This window comes from Nymphalis io, chromosome 3 (genome assembly GCF_905147045.1).
Source record: "Nymphalis io chromosome 3, ilAglIoxx1.1, whole genome shotgun sequence".
Taxonomy (NCBI): Eukaryota; Metazoa; Arthropoda; class Insecta; order Lepidoptera; family Nymphalidae; genus Nymphalis; species Nymphalis io.
The window spans coordinates 6,035,294-6,054,549 of NC_065890.1; the positions used below are offsets into that span (position 1 = coordinate 6,035,294).

General features: G+C 30.9%; 1 protein-coding gene across 1 annotated transcript in view; it reads right to left on the minus strand.

Moving 5' to 3' along the window:
• Nucleotides 1-19,256, minus strand: part of LOC126781278 (cAMP-dependent protein kinase catalytic subunit 3) — a 35,273-nt gene that overhangs the window by 7,847 nt on the left and 8,170 nt on the right. Inside the window, exons 2-4 of the mRNA XM_050506171.1 lie at nucleotides 7,953-8,121; nucleotides 6,726-6,835; nucleotides 284-529 (exon numbers count right to left, since the gene is read on the minus strand). Coding sequence (XP_050362128.1) covers nucleotides 284-529; nucleotides 6,726-6,835; nucleotides 7,953-8,121 — 525 coding nt within the window. The remainder of the gene's footprint in view (nucleotides 1-283; nucleotides 530-6,725; nucleotides 6,836-7,952; nucleotides 8,122-19,256) is intronic.

The following is a 19,256-nucleotide window of genomic DNA, read 5'->3' on the forward strand; positions in this document are numbered from 1 at the left end:
TCATAGAATTTTATTCTCCGTAATAGATAAAACTTGTTCTATATGTAAAAATTATATAACCCAACTAATTGTGGTTCAAAACTTTTGCATCAAGTTAACTTGTTATAAAAAATAATTTATTTCGGTAAATTCTTATTATTTAACTAATATTTCAAGTTTATTATACACTTTTTCGACGATAATCTAAATCAGATTAAAAAACAACATACCATATAAACTATTTATAATATTGTACGCTTTTCTCTAAGAAATTGTCCAATATATGGTTAAAAAAGAAACTTACCTAAAGCCCACCAGTCGACAGCCTTATTGTGTCCTTTGCTCTGTATAATCTCAGGTGCAAGATATTCTGGTGTACCGCAAAGCGTCCATGTTCGATCTGTCAATTTTTTCGCAAAACCAAAGTCTGTGATCTTCAAGTGGCCATCCTTTGCAAGCAAAAGATTCTCTGGTTTTAAGTCTCGGTATACAATATTCCTAGTATGAAGGTATTCCAATGCAGATACAATTTCCGCTGCATAGAAATTGCCTGTAACAAAAGTCATCAAACACATTAAAATAATGCCGAGTGCTGCGTACTAATAGATAACGCTAGTAAAGAACTCCTTACAACTTACAAATCCTTTTTATATATTCTTTTCAATTGTAATTGTAAGTATTGACGTAAAAAAAAACTCTATTTTAATGTTTTATGATACATATAATTTATGTTATTATTCGTTCGTTGAAACATAAATTTCGTTAGTAGTGTCATTATTTTTTATCAAATTACGTTTAATGATCTCTGCCTTTTTTTTTTTTTTTATAGAATAGGAAGGTGGACGAGCATATGGGCCACCTGATGGTAAGTGGTCACCAAACGCTCTTAGACATTGGCATTGTAAGAAATGTCAACCATCGCTTATAGCCAATGCGCCACCAACCTTGCGAACTAAGATTTTATGTCCCTTGTGCCTGTAATTACACTGGCTCACTCACCCTTCAAACCGGAACACAACAATATCAAGTATTGCCTCCGAATAGTTGAGAAATACTTATAATCATCAAAGTATTATACCGTAGTTACCATTAATATTTTAATAACGATATTGTATTTTATTACATAACATGTAATAGGCATAGTTTTTTTTTATAATCAGAAAAATACTTATAAAATACTTTACACGAGGCAATTTTTACAAGTTTCTTAATATTTCACATGACTAACATTCATTTTGATTGCGCTGATATATTAAGTTATATTTAATACGTGAACGCGATTCTGAAACTCACGCACCTACACTAATTTTATGTAGAATATTAAGTTTTGATGACTTCTCGAGAGTATAATAAACTACCAAAATTGATTATTTATGAATATATATTATATATTTATTTTATGTTATAAATATGTTCCTGAGTGCGTCATTATTAAGATTAAGCATTTGCGTATTATAAAAAAAGTCGTGCTATGATTTTGAAAACGAAATGAGTTTATTTTTGTGTGCATAAAGTCTTTGACGAGTGCCAGCGCTGGACGATGTCGGGCGTCATTTTGTGTATTATTAGAGCTTCTTGGTTCTCGCAGGAAAATTTTGTCCTCTACAAATACACTATTTAACAACATTAGAATGATAACAACACCCACACAGTAAATTTACTATTTCACCACAACAATTTTTCGATATTTAACGAGAAATAAAGTGGTTGTCTTTGAATTTAACAAATGAATTATGGACCGAATGAGTCAACCATCTGTGGGCATTAGAGAAGCGTCAGTAATGGTTATAAACTTTTGAATGACATCACGCTTCTCAAAGTCGCTGTCCTAAATGAACTTGAACCACCAAATTAAGGCTCCGAAGATCACGCGCTGAATATTAAATTTTGCGCCTTTTAAAATGGTGGTATATTAAATTAAGCGAAACCCACGCCTGCTTTAGCAATAGTTTATTTTGTTTTATAAACCTACGAAATCGTGAAAACTTAAATAATTTATGTTAAAAATTATCTGTTCATTATAAATGTTAGAAATACTTATTTATGTACTTCACTTAATATATTTAATAATTACATATTTCTATATTGTATTTGATTTAATAAAAATGTAATCGATTTCAGAACGTCATATACATCATACCAAACAATATCGGTAAAAAAGTTAAAAAATAGTTTTCCCGCGCATATATGTATAAAAAAGGAGAACTGGACGATTGTCATCGAATTAACAATATATGATATTTTGTTTTAATTAAATTTAAACTATCTCATAAGTTATTATATTAAAGATATTAAAATAAACAAATAATAATATTTGTTAGTTCTACTGGTGTATTTATGATAACTGAAGGAATAAATAGTTCGTAATGAGTGTTCTTGTTTCTAACATGGTAATATGTAAAAAATTGATGCTTTTTTTCGAATATATACCATCGGTTAACTTTTGCTTAAGTACTTATAAAATTGATAGTGACAATATAATAAAATGGCACCATCGAGTTACTTTGATGCTTGACCATAGAAACACCTCAATGTGAAATTGAGTTCATATTTTTTCATATTCAAGTTTTCATTATTTTTTCAACTTAAATAATTTCAATTAATCGTAATAGTTCAAGTTTTAACTTATAGTGGTATAAAAAACATAGCAAAAGCAATTTTGATACTTCTTTGATTTCCTTTTTTTTTAAAAAAAACCTTTTTTTTTTTTTTTATCGCCGGGAGGGCAAACGACTCTACTCCACCTGATGGTAAGTGGTAGTAGAGTCCAAACGCGACGACGGCCAGTACAGACGGGAAAAACATTCTGCACTAGCCGCCTTCGCCCTGCCGGCCCGCAAGATGCCTCTTCACGCCTCGTTTGAAGGAACCCGGGTTGTAAGAGGAGGGGAATACGTGAGCTGGTAAGGAATTCCATTTTTTGGAAGTGCGACAAAGAAAGGAGTTGCCAAATTTCTTTGTTCGCGATGGAATTGATGTCACAGTTAGGCGGTGACATCGAGAACCAGCTCGCGTGGACTTAAGAAGGAAGGGGGAAGCAGGAATTAGAGAGAATAATTCCTCAGAGCACTCGCCGTGATACAGTCGATAGAAAGCGCTCAGTGCTGCTATCTCACGACGCAATTGTAAAGGTTCAAGGGTGTTTGTGACCTTTACGTCGCCAATAATGCGTACGGCACGTCGCTGCAACCGGTCTAAGGCCTCAAGTAGGTACTTAGCGGAGCCATCCCAAAGGTGCGAGCAATATTCCACGCAAGACCGTACCTGTGTTTTGTACAGCAGGCACAGTTGTTGTGGCGTGAAAAAGCGCCGCACCTTGTTCAGAACTCCGAGTTTCCGTGAAGCTGTTTTTATAACAGCCTCGATGTAATCCCTTGGACTAAGGTCGCAGCGAACGTCAATCCCTTTTTTTGCACCGTTACTACCAAAATTTAGATTATTTTTGTATTCGCTTCTATTACGTAAATTCTAAAAGAAATATTTAATAATAATTTTACTGGTGGTAGAGCTTTGTGCAAGCTCGTCTGGGTAGGTACCACCCACTCATCAGATATTCTACCGCAAAACAGCAATATTAATATAATAATTAGTATTGTTGTGTTCCGGTTTGAAGGGTGAGTGAGCCAGTGTAATCACAGGCACAAGGAACACAACATCTTAGTTCCCAAGGTTGGTGGCGCATTGGTGATGTAAACGATGGTTAACATTTCTTACAATGCTATGGGCATTGGTGACCACTTACCATCAGGTGGCCCATATGCTCGTCTGCCTTCCTATTCTATATAAAAAAAAAAAATTATCTCATTAGACCTCCATAAACACTCATTCGCTTACTCGTTTAAAAAATATTTTTGTATTCAATATGGCAATACATATATTGTATAAAATAATGTATCGTACTTTTTCATAGTTGGTTTGTAGTTTTATTTTTTAATATAATATATAATTATTGTTAGAACAATATTAATCGTAAGTTAAGTCGACATAGAGATAGTTTAATCAATATTCACAACCAAACGTGTGAATTTGGAAAATAATTCATCTATAACAATATTATTAATTTATCGCTTATTTTACATAAGCCGAGATGGCCGAGTGGTAAGAACGCGTGAATCTTAACCGATGAACGTGGGTTCAAACCCGGGCAAGCACCTCTGAATTTACATGTGCTTAATTTCTGTTTATAATTCATCTCGTGCTTTTCGGTGAAGGAAAACATCGTGAGGAAACCTGCATGTGTCTAATTTCATCGAAATTCTGCCACATGTGTATTCCACCAACCCGCACTGGAGCAGCGTGGTGGAATAAGCTCCAAACCTTCTCCTCAAAAAAAAAAAGGGAGAGGAGGCCTTAGCCCATAGACATTTACAGGCTGTTACTGTACTGTTATTTTACATGTACATTTTTTTTTCAATACGGGATGAATATGATTGATATTATTTGAATACAGCAATTGTTATACATTATAAGTAATTCTTGTATATTATTAATCTTTCATTATATTATAAATGTGAAAGTAACTTTGTGGATCTGTTTGTTATCCTATACGTCTAAACTCTAAACCGATCGTAAAGAAAAATGATATTGAGATAATCTGGGAACTAAATTAAGAAAAAGGCAAAAATCGATGCGGACGAAGTCGCTTGGTCCATCTTGTTTAATATTTAAAAGAAAAGTAAAAACTCTTTGGTAAAAGGAAACACAGTTAAAGGCGTAAATTGTGACTAACCAGTAAAAGCAACATCCCTCGAGTACCAATGTAACAAAATTTATATATCACGAACCAAAATAGAAATGGAACGCAGCTTTCTTAAATCTCAACCCAAAAACACTTTTCTACAATCGTTTTACGATCTATTTAAAACGAATAAAACTGATATATTAACATTTAGGCAATGAACATAATTTAAAAGTACTTGTGCAGCAACAAGTTCGTGTGCTTGTAAATTTTATGCTACTATATAACCCAAAAAAGTTTTCATACTGAAATAATCCGTGAATATATTTTTGAAGTAACGAAAAAAACCTTTTAATAAAATATTTATTAAAAGGTTTTTTCGTTACTTCATTTTGAAAAACCCCTCTAAACGTAAAAACTACAAACAATAAAAGTATATTATATATTTTTTAAATTACCCCAGAAGTGGTCTCGTCTCGTAATCAGATCACAAAATATTTATAAAATGGGTTATAATAAGCAAACGAAAGAGTGACGCAGGCGTCACGACGTCTGCCGGAGTCGACTGACCGCAATCGCTTTATTAGCTGCTACAATAATAAATGCTCTTCAGTATAGTACCACAAAATTCATGGTACAACAGAGGATAAACAGAATCGGAATATTAACAACAAACATTTGTACACGACAAGGACAACTACACGCTATTCGAAATTTAGTAACAGACGCTCGCGTCATTGACCGCTTATTTCCGTCGATGTCCTTTCTCCAGAAATACTCACCTATTCAGATCTGATTAATACTATATGCTTTTCAATATCACACCATGTACTTGAATCTTTAAATAATAATCTTTTAATAATTATATACTTTGATTTATATTTAAGAACACTTTGTAATACGTTATAAAGATAAATATAATTATTCAATAAACCAAAATAAACGATTCTTCCGTGACAGCGTAAGAAAATGTAAAACATTTAATCTTTATTAACAGTAATTCTTATTTTAAAGACAATTTTTAAGAATTTTAAAATTTTAACAATTTAACAGGACGGCCGTACAGATGAGTTCTATCTTTTAAGCTATTTAGTTGAATGTGTAATAATTCAAAGTGGATTTAGTATTCTTATTCAAATAACAGAAGTGCCTACTGTTATAAAATTTTACTTGCTGTAATGAAATAAAGTTGGCACGGAACGAATACGATGACGTCATTCTATCAATCACTGCACCAAAACGCCACACAGGAAATATATCTACCTTGAAAGAATCCACTCGTTGGTTTAAGTTTTTATGTAAATTTTTTTTAATGCGTAGACGGATTGACAAATGGGCCACCTGACGATAAGTCACCAGCACCCATAAACATTAGCTCTATGAAAAATATTAACTAGGATATTATGATCCTTGTGCTTATTGTTACACTAGCTCACTCACCCTTCAAACCGGAAGACAACAATACTAAGTATTGCTGTTTGACGCGGAATATCTGATGAGTGGGTGACACCTACCCAGACGGGCTTGCACAAAGCCCTACTACCAAGTAAAATAACATGCTCTATAACTAACTAGTTACTAGGTATACAAATACCTACTAATTATGCCAATATTATGTTGCATATCATTAAATTTTCCTTAAACTGGAGTATCATTACCCTTTTTTGATAAATTTTGTCTGACCAAGCAATAGTTATCTTTATTATACTTGTCTTTAATGTTGGAAATGCTAAGAGATTGAACATGGGAACACTAATATGATAGCAGGTTTCTATTAGGGTCAATGATGGTATTATATTATATGTTATAGAATATAGGTTTACTCTTGACCGCAACCTATTATGTCAAGATGTGGTTAACGATGGAAGGCGAAACCTATAAGTATTTTATGTGATTAATTTCTATAAAGAAAACTGAAGCATATTATGAAAAAAAAAACAAAAGGTTTTTTATTTCTTAATTGTTAGAAAATTTGCTAGGCAATCTCGAGCTCGATTTTAGTTTCTACTTACTTAATCTATATCCTGAAAATAAATATCAAAATTTTAATGTTTTAAAATCATCTTACCGATACTATTACTGAACCGGCCTGCGTTTCTCAAATAAGAGAATAGTTCTCCGCCGCAAACGTAATCAAACAGCATGTAGAGGCAAGAGTCATCGTGGGTCCACCATCGTCTGTAACCAATTGTCTATTATAAATGTCATTGTTATTTATTCTATGAAGTGCTAACATTTACTAATATAATCTTAAGACAAAATTCTCAACCTTTATTTATATTAATATTTTTTGCAAATATATGAATTATTATTATTAAACTAGAAATCTAAAAGTAAAAAGTAATATTTACTGTATGTAAATGTTTTTGATTTCTTTATTTGATATAATAAACCCATAGTTCAGAAGTTACAATTAGGCCTCGCTAGAGGCTCAAAAGATTAAAAAAATATTTTTTTTTGTAAATCAGGTTATGTCGCCTTTGTTCGGCAGGAATAGCGGAGTACTTGCAGAAAATAATAGTTTTAGGAAAAGATTATATATTCAAATTGACAGCTAGTAACGAAAGTTTAATCGTGCGATACTTGAAACGTGAATATATCACGGTTGCTGTCAATAAAAAGAATTGAGGGTGATGATTGCCAGATCTGTGACTGAGGCTTGCAAAACACGTGTACTAAGATCGTGTGGCATGCTACCGAAGCACCTTTGACTCGCTGGCGTGGATACTTTTGTATGTCCAAAGTGCAACAGTTTAAATCAATCAATCTTAAAATATACAAAATAGAGCTTAAACAACAATTTAACAAATAATATATGGATGATTATATAATTAAAAATATATATGTGTATGCTAAGTATATGTACATTATTCTTATAAATATGGGCAAGTACTGTTGAAACACAATATGCCCATGTGCTAAATTTATATTTGTTTGTAATCGTGAGCAGACTTGAATACACCTACATTGTAACATTGTGGTGGAAAAGATCCAAACCATGTCCTAAAAAAAGGAGAGGAGCCCTTTACTTTTATGTATATATTGCGAATGTTGGCGAATTATGTCTGTTGCCCTAAAAATAAATTAACCGTATTACTTCTTTCGGTATGAAATATATTATACTTTATTTTTATTATATATAAATATTTTCCTAAAACAATTTAATACTAAATGTAATTCATTCTATAACAAATACCTACATGCCTACTAGAATAATTGGCTCATAGCCGATGTTTTTCTTTTACCTACGTCATACGTCTTACGTACCCTTATTACTTTAAAACAAATAACTTACAAATTAACAATGAAAGGATGATTGATTTCTGACAAAATGCTCTTCTCGTTCATAACATGATCCACTTGTTTCAAACGGATAACATCTGCCATGGACAGAATTTTCATAGCCAAATATTCGTCTGCAGCTTTGTCCCGACAGAGACATACACGGCCAAACGTACCGGTACCTGAAACAATGAAAACAGTATTTATAATTACAGTAAAATTATGAACTGCCTTATTGGTCCAGCAGTTAGCTTATAAGGCCACAGATCCGAGTCTTGGTAAACATGCCGGGTAAAATAATGATTTTCGCGGTAACAGCCCGAAAAGTCTAATAATTAACAGTGTTTACAATCCCGTGCCTTGGAAAGCAAGTAAAGCCGCGGGTCCTGCGTTTGAACTCTTTCTGGTCGCGGCATAAAATTTATTATTTAGTTTTTAATAAAAAATTAAAAAGAGACATTAAAGGAAATTAAAAACATGATGAGTAAGTATCATCGCCGGACCTGAACCCAAGGTTATATGTTTCGTATCCTTATACTCTAACACATTCTCATAAATAAAATACAGTTATTCATTGATATGGTGACATTAACAATAAACATATATAATATAGAAATCGTAACGGTATTTTGTAAATGTATGTCTCATCTTCACATTATGGGCCTTACTTATAAAGGTTGTTTGGCGGGTTTGATCATTGATTTCTCGTTTACTGTCTTCAATAATTTGACATTTGAAAAACGAAGACACATCATTGTTTAACTAGTCATCTCCTAAACAACACTGTAGCTTTAATCTAACAAAATCCAGGCAGAACTCGAATTTCAACGACATGATATTTTATTTAACTGAGACAGATTATTTATTTGCAAAATATGACTACTAATATTGTTACTTGCGCACTTGTTCAATAACATCGTTATTTTTTTCCAATTCAACTATCAACGTTGAATCATTTATTATGATGATGTTAAATCCTATTTTTAGTTCGCTAAATAATAATTTGATACACTATACGGAAAAAAACGTGAAATCATGACTCATAAACGGAATCCCCAATCTCGATTAAACAAATATTGCCTAAAGTATCTTGTAATATATTGCCCTGTAGTATAATACTTGCAATATTTAAAACATTTAAACAAAAATAAAGTATATTGAAACAATTCTTTGAAAGCATCGTCTTTATTTCGTCTTTCAATATTATGAATCAGCTTCTTCACTACATTTAATCTTGCGGCCTAATATTAGAATAAAAATTGGATCATCAGACTGGTTTTTAATAAAACTTGCCTTTAAACGTGTCTTTACTCGCTTTGTCATTATATTAGATTAAAAATTAAAATTCATGATGACAAATGGGAATAATTATAATAAAATTTCTGTTTTATTTTATACAGATTTCATTTCGTCTACGCACTTTTAAGAAAAAAAATAGTACAATATTAAAGCCATTCTTCAATACATTAAAAACCTTTTAGCTGTGGCTAGTGTTGATGTATAGTGATTTATTGAGGAAAGTCAACTTAATAACAAAGCTTTCTAAATTTTCTCTTCTTTTAGAATACCACATTACATTTATCACAAGATAATATATTATAAAATTGAATTCCTGTCACTTACATTTTAATATACTATAAACTTTTGATTAATTGCTATATTAAAATATATATATATATATATATATATATAGATAAGAGCCGAGATGGCCCAGTGGTGAGAACGCGTGAATCTTAACCGATGATCGTGGGTTCAAACCCGGGCAAGCACCACTGAATTTTCATGTGCTTAATTTGTGATTATAATTCATCTCGTGCTTTACGGTGAAACCTGCATGTGTCTAATTTCACTGAAAGTCTGCCACATGTGTATTCCACCAACCCGCACTGCGCGTGGTGGAATAAGCTGCAAACCTTCTCCTCAAAAAAAAAAAACGTCGAGGAAGCCTTTAGCCCTGTAGTGGGACATTTACGGATATATATAGGTTACATAATTTACTATGTACATTTAAAAGAGTCTTTGATTCAAGATTTGCATTGCCCAAGTCAGAGATGAAGCTCTCAATAAATATAATTGAAGTATTTTTATTTCTCCTTGGGCTCCTATATCACTATCACAGTGAGACAAACTAATTAATTATTATTAAAAAAGCGAGCAGAATTATTCCATGTCCTTTAATAGTCGAATATAAATTATTATAAAAACATTGTGTATTTTGTTAGCTGTTAGAGAAAGATTACATAAAACTTTAACATTATTTTATGCATATTTATTTCATCAATCGCGTTTGTAGCTTGCAAGTGTTAATACGTAAATTATGTGATTAAATATAGACTTTGTTGCTTAAATCGTCATAAAGAGTAATTTTGCGTAATGTTTGATATTTTTAAGCGGCTATGACGTCGTACTATTGCGTAAGTCCCAGTACTTCCAACTTTATTTTGGCTGTATCTTGCGCAAGGTGTGCAAAGATAGCACAGGTTTACATGTAACCTACAAAAGCCCGCTTCTGCTTCTGGAGAGGATAAAGACTTCTAAATAAGCAAATCATATGTTCATGATAATATCTGATCGTATAATCTTATATTTATTTAATAATAGGACTACGCTTTGGTTATTTAACTAATAAAAGTATATAAGTATATATACTTTAATTATTAGTTAAAAATTGTATATAAACAATTAAGAGTCAATTCTCTCAGAAATAATATTATAAAACGATGTATGAAATTTCACAGTAAAACTAGTACGGAGTAATAAAAAATATACTAATAATTAATAATTGATAGTAAAGGAAATCACCAATAGGTTTGAGTTTAATTTCCTCCGAAACCAGTTTTAACGTAATGAGTTAACTTGGAGCAAACTAAATTCGAACAAATTACTTCATTACATAATTCAATGGTATCCAATCAATTTCAATCAAATCTTATATAATTGACTTTGCAACTTATAAGACGGGAACCTTGTGTCAGAAGTTTAGAATGGCATTAACAAAAAACATTTCTTATTGACAGTAAATAAGTCTCTATCTTTTAATATTCAAATGAAAGGGACATAACGATTTCTCAAAACTACGCACTAAGATGGTACAAGTTTGACTACTTTCACTGTCAACATAACGCACATAACGGATCCGACGCCAACATTTACGTCACTGTAGTATTTTATTACTAACGTCAGTCACAACAATAACATGATGAAATTATAGTAAAATTATAACATAATTACGACTTCTTGTTTATTTTAAACTGACTAATAAATTACAATTAAATTGCGTTTCATTTAAAGTTTAGAGTTGTAACAATTTTAATGTTTATTGTTGTTCTTACATTCTCTTAATTTTTTGCCGGTCTTGTTTCTGTTGTAACCATTGAACGATAAATATATAACTAAATCATAGTGCATTTATTTAATTTAAAGAAAACAATCATAACTTAGACCGAATTGATCTATTTTTGTGTTTTTACAATTTAAACAAAAAATATACAGCCTTGGAACGCGTGTGCAATCAGGTGGCACGCCAACCTCATCCTTTCAATTTCAAGACCAATGTCTCATTATTTATTTAACATTGAAAAATATTCTTAGATTTATTTTAATAAATTATGTCACGTACATTTTTTCTTGTTATTTCAATCAACTATATTACTATTTTTTATATTACTAAATGTTAAATAAATCAATACTAATTTAAAAGGGATATATCATTTGATTTATCTGTAAGATAGCAGTAATAATTTCAACTTTTTATCCGTTTATCAAATTTAATAAAACACTCAAGCAATAACTACTAATCAATGAACAAAATGGCGACTGTAAATAAAAAGCAGTTCCACATTTCCAAATTGAATATGTTTAATGTTAATGAAAGTAAGAACAAAACGAGAACCTTTAAACCAATTATGGCTACAATAGAAAGGTATTCAAAACATGTAAACACAGGTCAGTATCAAGAATTCTAAGACAGATGCTTTTACTTACATGCTTAAACACTCACTAAATACTAAAATACTAAACTTTCAGAGCCGAATCGATAAAAAAATATAGTAATAATGAGAGGCTTTTTATGCGTTATCATATTATATTTAATTAAGAAGCGATGAGAATAGATATTTTTATGTCAGCCGTAAACCTCGATATTGCACATAAAAGTCATATGATGATGAGAGACGGGATGTGTTATAACATGTTTAGTGTCAAATAAAGTACGTTTGGAAACAAACCTTGTTCCACATTCAGGCTAAAAGTGGGACCTAAGATGTAATTAGACGTTGCACTTCTGTAGTGAACTCAGTTATTCATCTATTTCAATTACTTTTAGACTATTATTTTAGATAACATTATATACCTACTGTTGTCACAATTAAAGTAACAAGTATATTTAAAAGCAATATATGTATTTTTATACAATTAAAGAGTTTTATATAATCACATGGATATTACATGTAAAACTTTTATATACATTTTAAAGCCATATCTTTATATCTTTCAAGTTATCTGAAAATATATAATTTTTAGACACAAGAAGCATTTGTCTCGATTCGACTCGATAGAAATAATAATAAAGTAGACGTAGCGTTTGGAATAAAATTTCATTAGCTGTACCGTTCATCTTAAAAACTAAACATTTTATATCATAGATTTCTACAGCTTTTTCTTCATTTATATGCAACATCAGACAACTTTCTTGTCCTGAACATACCGTAAAGAAATATATGGAAATTTTAAACATTGTTATTTTAGATATAACACATTTAATTATTTCCATAATTAATAATAGCTTACAAATGAAGGCAAATAAACATTTATAAAACTGAGCTAATATTCAATTCAATCATAGCGGTTCGTGACTAGATTGTATCGTAAAAAAAAAATTATAAACTTCGACGAAATCTAAAAAAATCATCGTTTAAAAATAATTTACTTTTTTTATAAAAACCATATAGAAATAAAAACGACGAAATGTCGTAATAAACTTTTTTCTAAAAGTATAATTGACAATTTTAATGTAATTCAAACGAAAACTTTTCCGCTTTCGTTGCGACTTGTAAATTGTATTTCAAATTTTACACTTTTAAATCCAATGTTTTTCCAGCCAATTTATTAATATCACACATAAATCTGTCCTCATGTTACAAGAACAAACAACGCTGATATAAATGTTGCCATCCCCATCTAATGTCAAAATGTGAAGTTTACTTGTAAATTTGGAACGAATCCAATAAGTCATAACAAATCTGAGTCTGAGGGCCGTCAACAGACAAGTCACAACAGTTGTTGATATCAAGATTAACTAAATATTCTAAGTGTACTTCCTAATTTCTTTTCGTCTACTTAGTTAATGAATGTAATTATATAAAATTAAAGAGAAATTGTATTTTTGATATCAGACATCACAAAATGTTTTAATCTATAAAAGGGAGAATAAACTATCTAAAGCTTTAACAGAAATTATTAATATAATAATAATATGATGAAGCTTGAGACTTTTCTTTAGACTTTTGCCACAGCGACCATTCTGTAATGGAGACTACAACCAACTGCACAGGAGTTATTATAGTGCACAAATGTGCGCACAGGTAATGCATCTCTTTTCCTTTACTAACAGATTGATTACAATACGACACGAGCGAAAAGAGATCAAGTCAGCCCAGAGCCAACTGTTTTACAAGTTTTAGAAGCAAGGGAGTGTAAAATGAAGTGCAGAAGTCGTTAGTACTTCTCCACTCCAGACTTCTGCTGACTTTGACAGAATAAATCGAATCGAACTCGTGGTCTTATGATTTGCTGTTCAAGCCAGCCACTAGGGCAACGAGGCAGTTAATATACATCGTATTTATTAAATAAGTATAACATGAAAATATTACTATGCAATCTAGAAATATATTGCATATATAGTTTTGCAATAACAGTCTAATACTGCATTTAATCTAAAACCTGTTATCTAATCATAAAAGTGAACTGCAACTCTCAAGGATAACAATTGTTATTTCGTCCAATTACTCCACGGAAAAACAGAAAGCAATTTCATACATCTTTATAATTGTTTATAACATCACAATAATGTAATAAAACTCGATTATTTTGTGTCTAACACGATGTTTAGATCACGAATATTATTCATTCGTGCACTACCTTATTGTCGTATTTAAAAAGCGTGTGTGGTTTTGAACTATTCGTGCAATTAATTGTATTATATATTTGAGTTTCTTTCGCCGGTTCCTCTCAGGTTAGGGTATTTTTGTTCCTAACAATTAGTAGTTAATATTTTGAATATCAATAAAAAAGTCTAATACTTGTTCATTGAATAAATACATTCGATACACCTTAAAATTGTTTATTTATAAATTGCACAGATTATAAAACAAGAATGTAATAAAATTCAACGCATTTAGATCTCTTTGTCACGAAGTGAATGACGTTGTAATAATTAAATTCTGTCATGCGTTCCTAACATCGCGTGCAGCGTAAATAGGTTAACAAAATATTATATTATGGTAATAAGCTTGTCAGAGAAAAGCAAATCACTCTTGAAAATTAGAGCAGGTGATTATTGCTTGAATAAATTAGTTTTGTTTAATGCAAAGGTATTTTATTATATATTAATAAAAAAGCATTAAACTATTATATAAAAAATCAACTACATAAAAGATAGTAGTATTTTTACAAACAATATGTACATTCTTAAACATTTCAAATGAATATAATAATTTTTAAATATTAAAAAAAAATAATGTTTAGGTTAAATAAAAAATAATAATTTTTACACGAATTACTTGAAGTTTTATGTACAATAACGTGGCTATTTTTAACGAAACTAATACCAAATTAATGTAGTAAAAGAAACAAAAAGTAGAGGTGAAACTGTATGTTAAAAGCAGTTAAGTCTAGCTTTAAATTTAAACCATTGGATTTAAATAAAAAAATTCTAATGATTATAAAAAGTACGTCATTTTACTTAAATCTTCGTAAATAAAACAAAACTTAAAATGCTAAATTAAACGTAACGTTATTGAGAAATTAAAACAAATCGTTGAAAGGCATGCCAATATACGAGTAGGTATATGATAATATAGTAAACACGATATTTCCTGAATTTGTAAAAAAACACGCTTTTGTTGTGAAAATATATGCGATCACCTAGGATTTACCTCGAAAGATTGTTAAAATACTAAAATGAATGTATCTTACAATTACATATTTTGTTATTGTATCCGATTTTATTAAAATATCATCGATTTCAGAACGTAATAGGTATTGCATTGTGATTGTGACACAAATAGTTTTCTCGCGCTAAATAAAAAAAAAGAATGACTGTCACCGAATTAGTGTAAATGTGATATTTTGTTTAATTGGATTTATAAAGATCTCAGAATTTTAGGCATATTAAAATTAACAAATAATAAAAATTACGTACGTATTTATTAAGATTATTGAGAAAATATTAATTTCGGAGAATCGGTGAATGCAACCTCCTTCCACCAACCACTTCGGCTTAAATTACTATATTAAATACTAATTTATATAATATACGATTTATCTAACTATAAATAAAAATTGTCAGCACAACATATTTTTTTTTGTAAATATACAATCAACAAAATCAAAACGATTTCCTGTTCCTAAAAATAACAAAAAAAATTCACCTCACGTCTTTTCAATGATAACGTAGACTATTTATGAAGCAGTTAAATGTAATGTAAGCAATGTATTATTTATATTGGGGACGGGAAAAAAAAACAATCGCGATCTTCATATGGTTTAATGATCTGAAATCGTGACGCGCGAAATCGGAAATTACTCTCAGGAACTCGACGAGTGCTGCCTGTTTTTACAAGCCGATGTCACTGCGGAAGTAATATATAATATACCGTGCAGAATAACTAAACGATGATACGCTGACACCCATTCTCAATTATATTACAGTTTTTTACGTTCTTGAATTTTTATGTAATTACCTAAATAACATTCTTCAAACACGCTTTAAAAGATAACGGTCTGAATTTCTTAAGACAATGCAATAATTGCTTTGACCTTAATTGATTCTAATATAACTTTAGTATTTGAAAAACCTGAAAATTTCATAAATCAATAATTTGAATACAATTCACAATTATTGTCATTTATACGTAGTATATAAAAAACATAGACGCCGAGAAAATCTGATCTTTCCGCCTTAAATGTCTGTGTGTGTGGGAGGGTTGTGTAAATAAACATAAAATATTTTTTTGTCAAATGGAACACTTGAAATAATTTAAAAAAATAATTGACTTATATAATATTAAAATATGTACTTATCTACAATGGCTTTTGATAACTAGCTTTAAGCAAATCGAATTAAAATCTATCCGTGCAATTACAATGACTATCTATTATTAATTCTAATATTAACATAATGAAATATTTTTTAAAAATCCTTTTCTGTGTTTTAAATTAATTTATTAAAAAACTTTGGGATCAATTGTCTGAAACATACCATGCACCAAAAATACTATATACTTGAATTATTTAATATCTGTATTGTGGCTACAGTAACAGTAACAGCCTGTAAATGTCCCACTGCTGGGCTAAGGCCTCCTCTCCCTTTTTTTGAGGAGAAGGTTTGGAGCTTATTCCACCACGCTGCTCCAGTGCGGGTTGGTGGAATACACATGTGGCAGAATTTCAGTGAAATTAGACACATGCAGGTGCTCCAGTGCGGGTTGGTGGAATACACATGTGGCAGAATTTCAGTGAAATTAGACACATGCAGGTTTCCTCACGATGTTTTCCTTCACCGTAAAGCACGAGATGAATTATAATTACAAATTAAGCACATGAAAAGTCAGTGGTGCTTGCCCGGGCTTGAATCCACGATCATCGGTTAAGATTCACGCGTTCTTACCACTGGGCCATCTCGGCTTTGTGGCTAAAATATCAATAAATAATTTGGTTATTAAGGCCATCGTCATATATTATTAGATTATTTGTAAATTTTTTAACTTCATTATAAATCTTAAATGCTTTAAGTATCATACACAATACTTTAATAAACAACACTTATTTTGTCTTTTATAATCCATTGAACGTTGCTTATAATTGTTTTGGCCACTTCAGTTAATGCTTTCAAAAACCGACTTGATACCTGGTTAAAGTCACAGAAGTTGTCACTTCTGCAAAAATGATTTTTCAACACAATTTACATAGACATATCAGCTTATCAGCTGCTCGTCTATAAATAAATAAATAAATAAAAAAATAAATAAACAATATTTTCGTTCATGTTTCACATGTCTTAATATACAGTTTTGTTGCTCAGGCGAGTCCTTAGATTGAAACCTGAGCTCTAAAAGATTAGACCCAAACTACTGTGTATCGAGTACTTGTATATAAATGCCTTTGGTTTTAAGACATTTTTGTAACACTTATCAGGTTCTTGACGGTTTGCAAGTCTAGATCGATTCGATTTATGGTTATTAGATGTCACCAATAGTGTGGCGGCAATAAAATAAGTTGTTAAATCTATACTTATAAATTCGTTTCTCCTGTCTGACGCACGGCCAAAAACGGAGTCTAGAAAGCTGTTGTTTGGAACATAAGTTTATTTTATAACGTAAATAATTCGCAAATAAAATATTCAACATAAATGAAGGAAACGGGGGATGAATTTTATCCGTCGGGATGGGATGGGATAGTGCTTAATAAAATACATACTTTACATTTATTTATTAATACGTTGTCTTTGAATATTTTAAACTGACACTTGAATTTGCTGTAAATCAGTGTCAAGTTATTATAAGAGTACATAGTGTAGCCTAGATTTTTGTGAAACGGTAAAAAATTACAGCTGTTTGCCAACAGTCATATAAAACACGCTCGTTTGCTGTAATAACTGGGATTACTTCGACGTTTGACGTTAAATGAAAGGGATATTCGTAAAGATTACAAACACGATATTATTTCCATCAGACTTGTGCAGACGGCACGTGTTGGCAGCTATCGATATACTAATCTTTCATAACAATGTTAAATTTACTGGTTTCTTCATTCCAATAACAATATACATCTCGTAAAAGCTATTGAAAGATAATATTCATCAATAAAATATATGCATATACATAAAAGTATTGACGCAAACGAATTATTTAAACGTGATTTTTTTATTACTACTTCTTTGAAATACCTATTATATATAAATCTATCAGGATACATACCATTTGTATGAAATAACTTTCACTGTTTGATAGTTTATCTAACTTATCATGATTTTTATTTAAACTGTACACATATATTTTTTATAGTGTAGGTAGCCGGACAAGCATATGGGCCACCTGATGGTTAGTGGTCACAAATGCCCGTAGACAATGACATTGCAAGAAATGTTAACCATCGCTTACGTCGCCAATGCGCCATCAAGCTTGAGAACTAGACGTCCCTTGTGCCTGTGATTACCCGGGCTCACTCACCCCTCAAACTGGACACAACAATACCAAGAACTTGTCAATATAAACATATATATACCTATACCATTATATTATAAACATATGTACAAATAGCAACTCGGGATTTAGTAAAGTTATTTCAAATTGCTGGCTAAAGATATTTTTATCACAAAGGTAATCCCCGAGAACGCATAGATAATAATATATTCTCCTTATCAAACGCGGATGAAGAAGAATCAAATGTTTTAGTTGTTTTAAGATTATGATTATTTAATTATTTCGGGCATAAAATAACAGCTTTACATAAAATAACATATATTTATAACTACAAGCTAGATAAAAAAAAAACAATTCTTTCAACGATATATTGGGTTGCAAAATATTATAATAAATTGTGCTTACGCACTATTCATTTAAATTAATCACAATTAAGTTTGGTAAATTAGTAGCAAAAATCCCTAACATTATATTATAGCATTAATAAAAAATTGACCAGTCAATATTCAAAAAACAGATTACGTATGTAATATTCATGTACAATAAATTAATAATAAATCATACATGAAAGTTACATGAAATAGACCTGTTTATAGCTTGTATTTTTAACAAATTTCTGGACAAGGATCAAGTAACAGAAGTGACTGTAGTAGTTATTTTGTTTAATTTTAATACAATCAGTAACAGCCTGTTAATGTCCCACTACTGGGCTAAGCCTCCTCTCCCTTTTGAGGAGAAGGTTTGGAGCTTATTCCACCACGCTGCTCCAACGCGGGTTGGTAGAATACACATGTGGCATAATTTCAATGAAATTAGACACATGCAGGTTTCCTAACGATGTTTTCCTTCACCGTCAAGCACGAGCCGAAATGGCCTAGTGGTTAGAACGCGTGAAT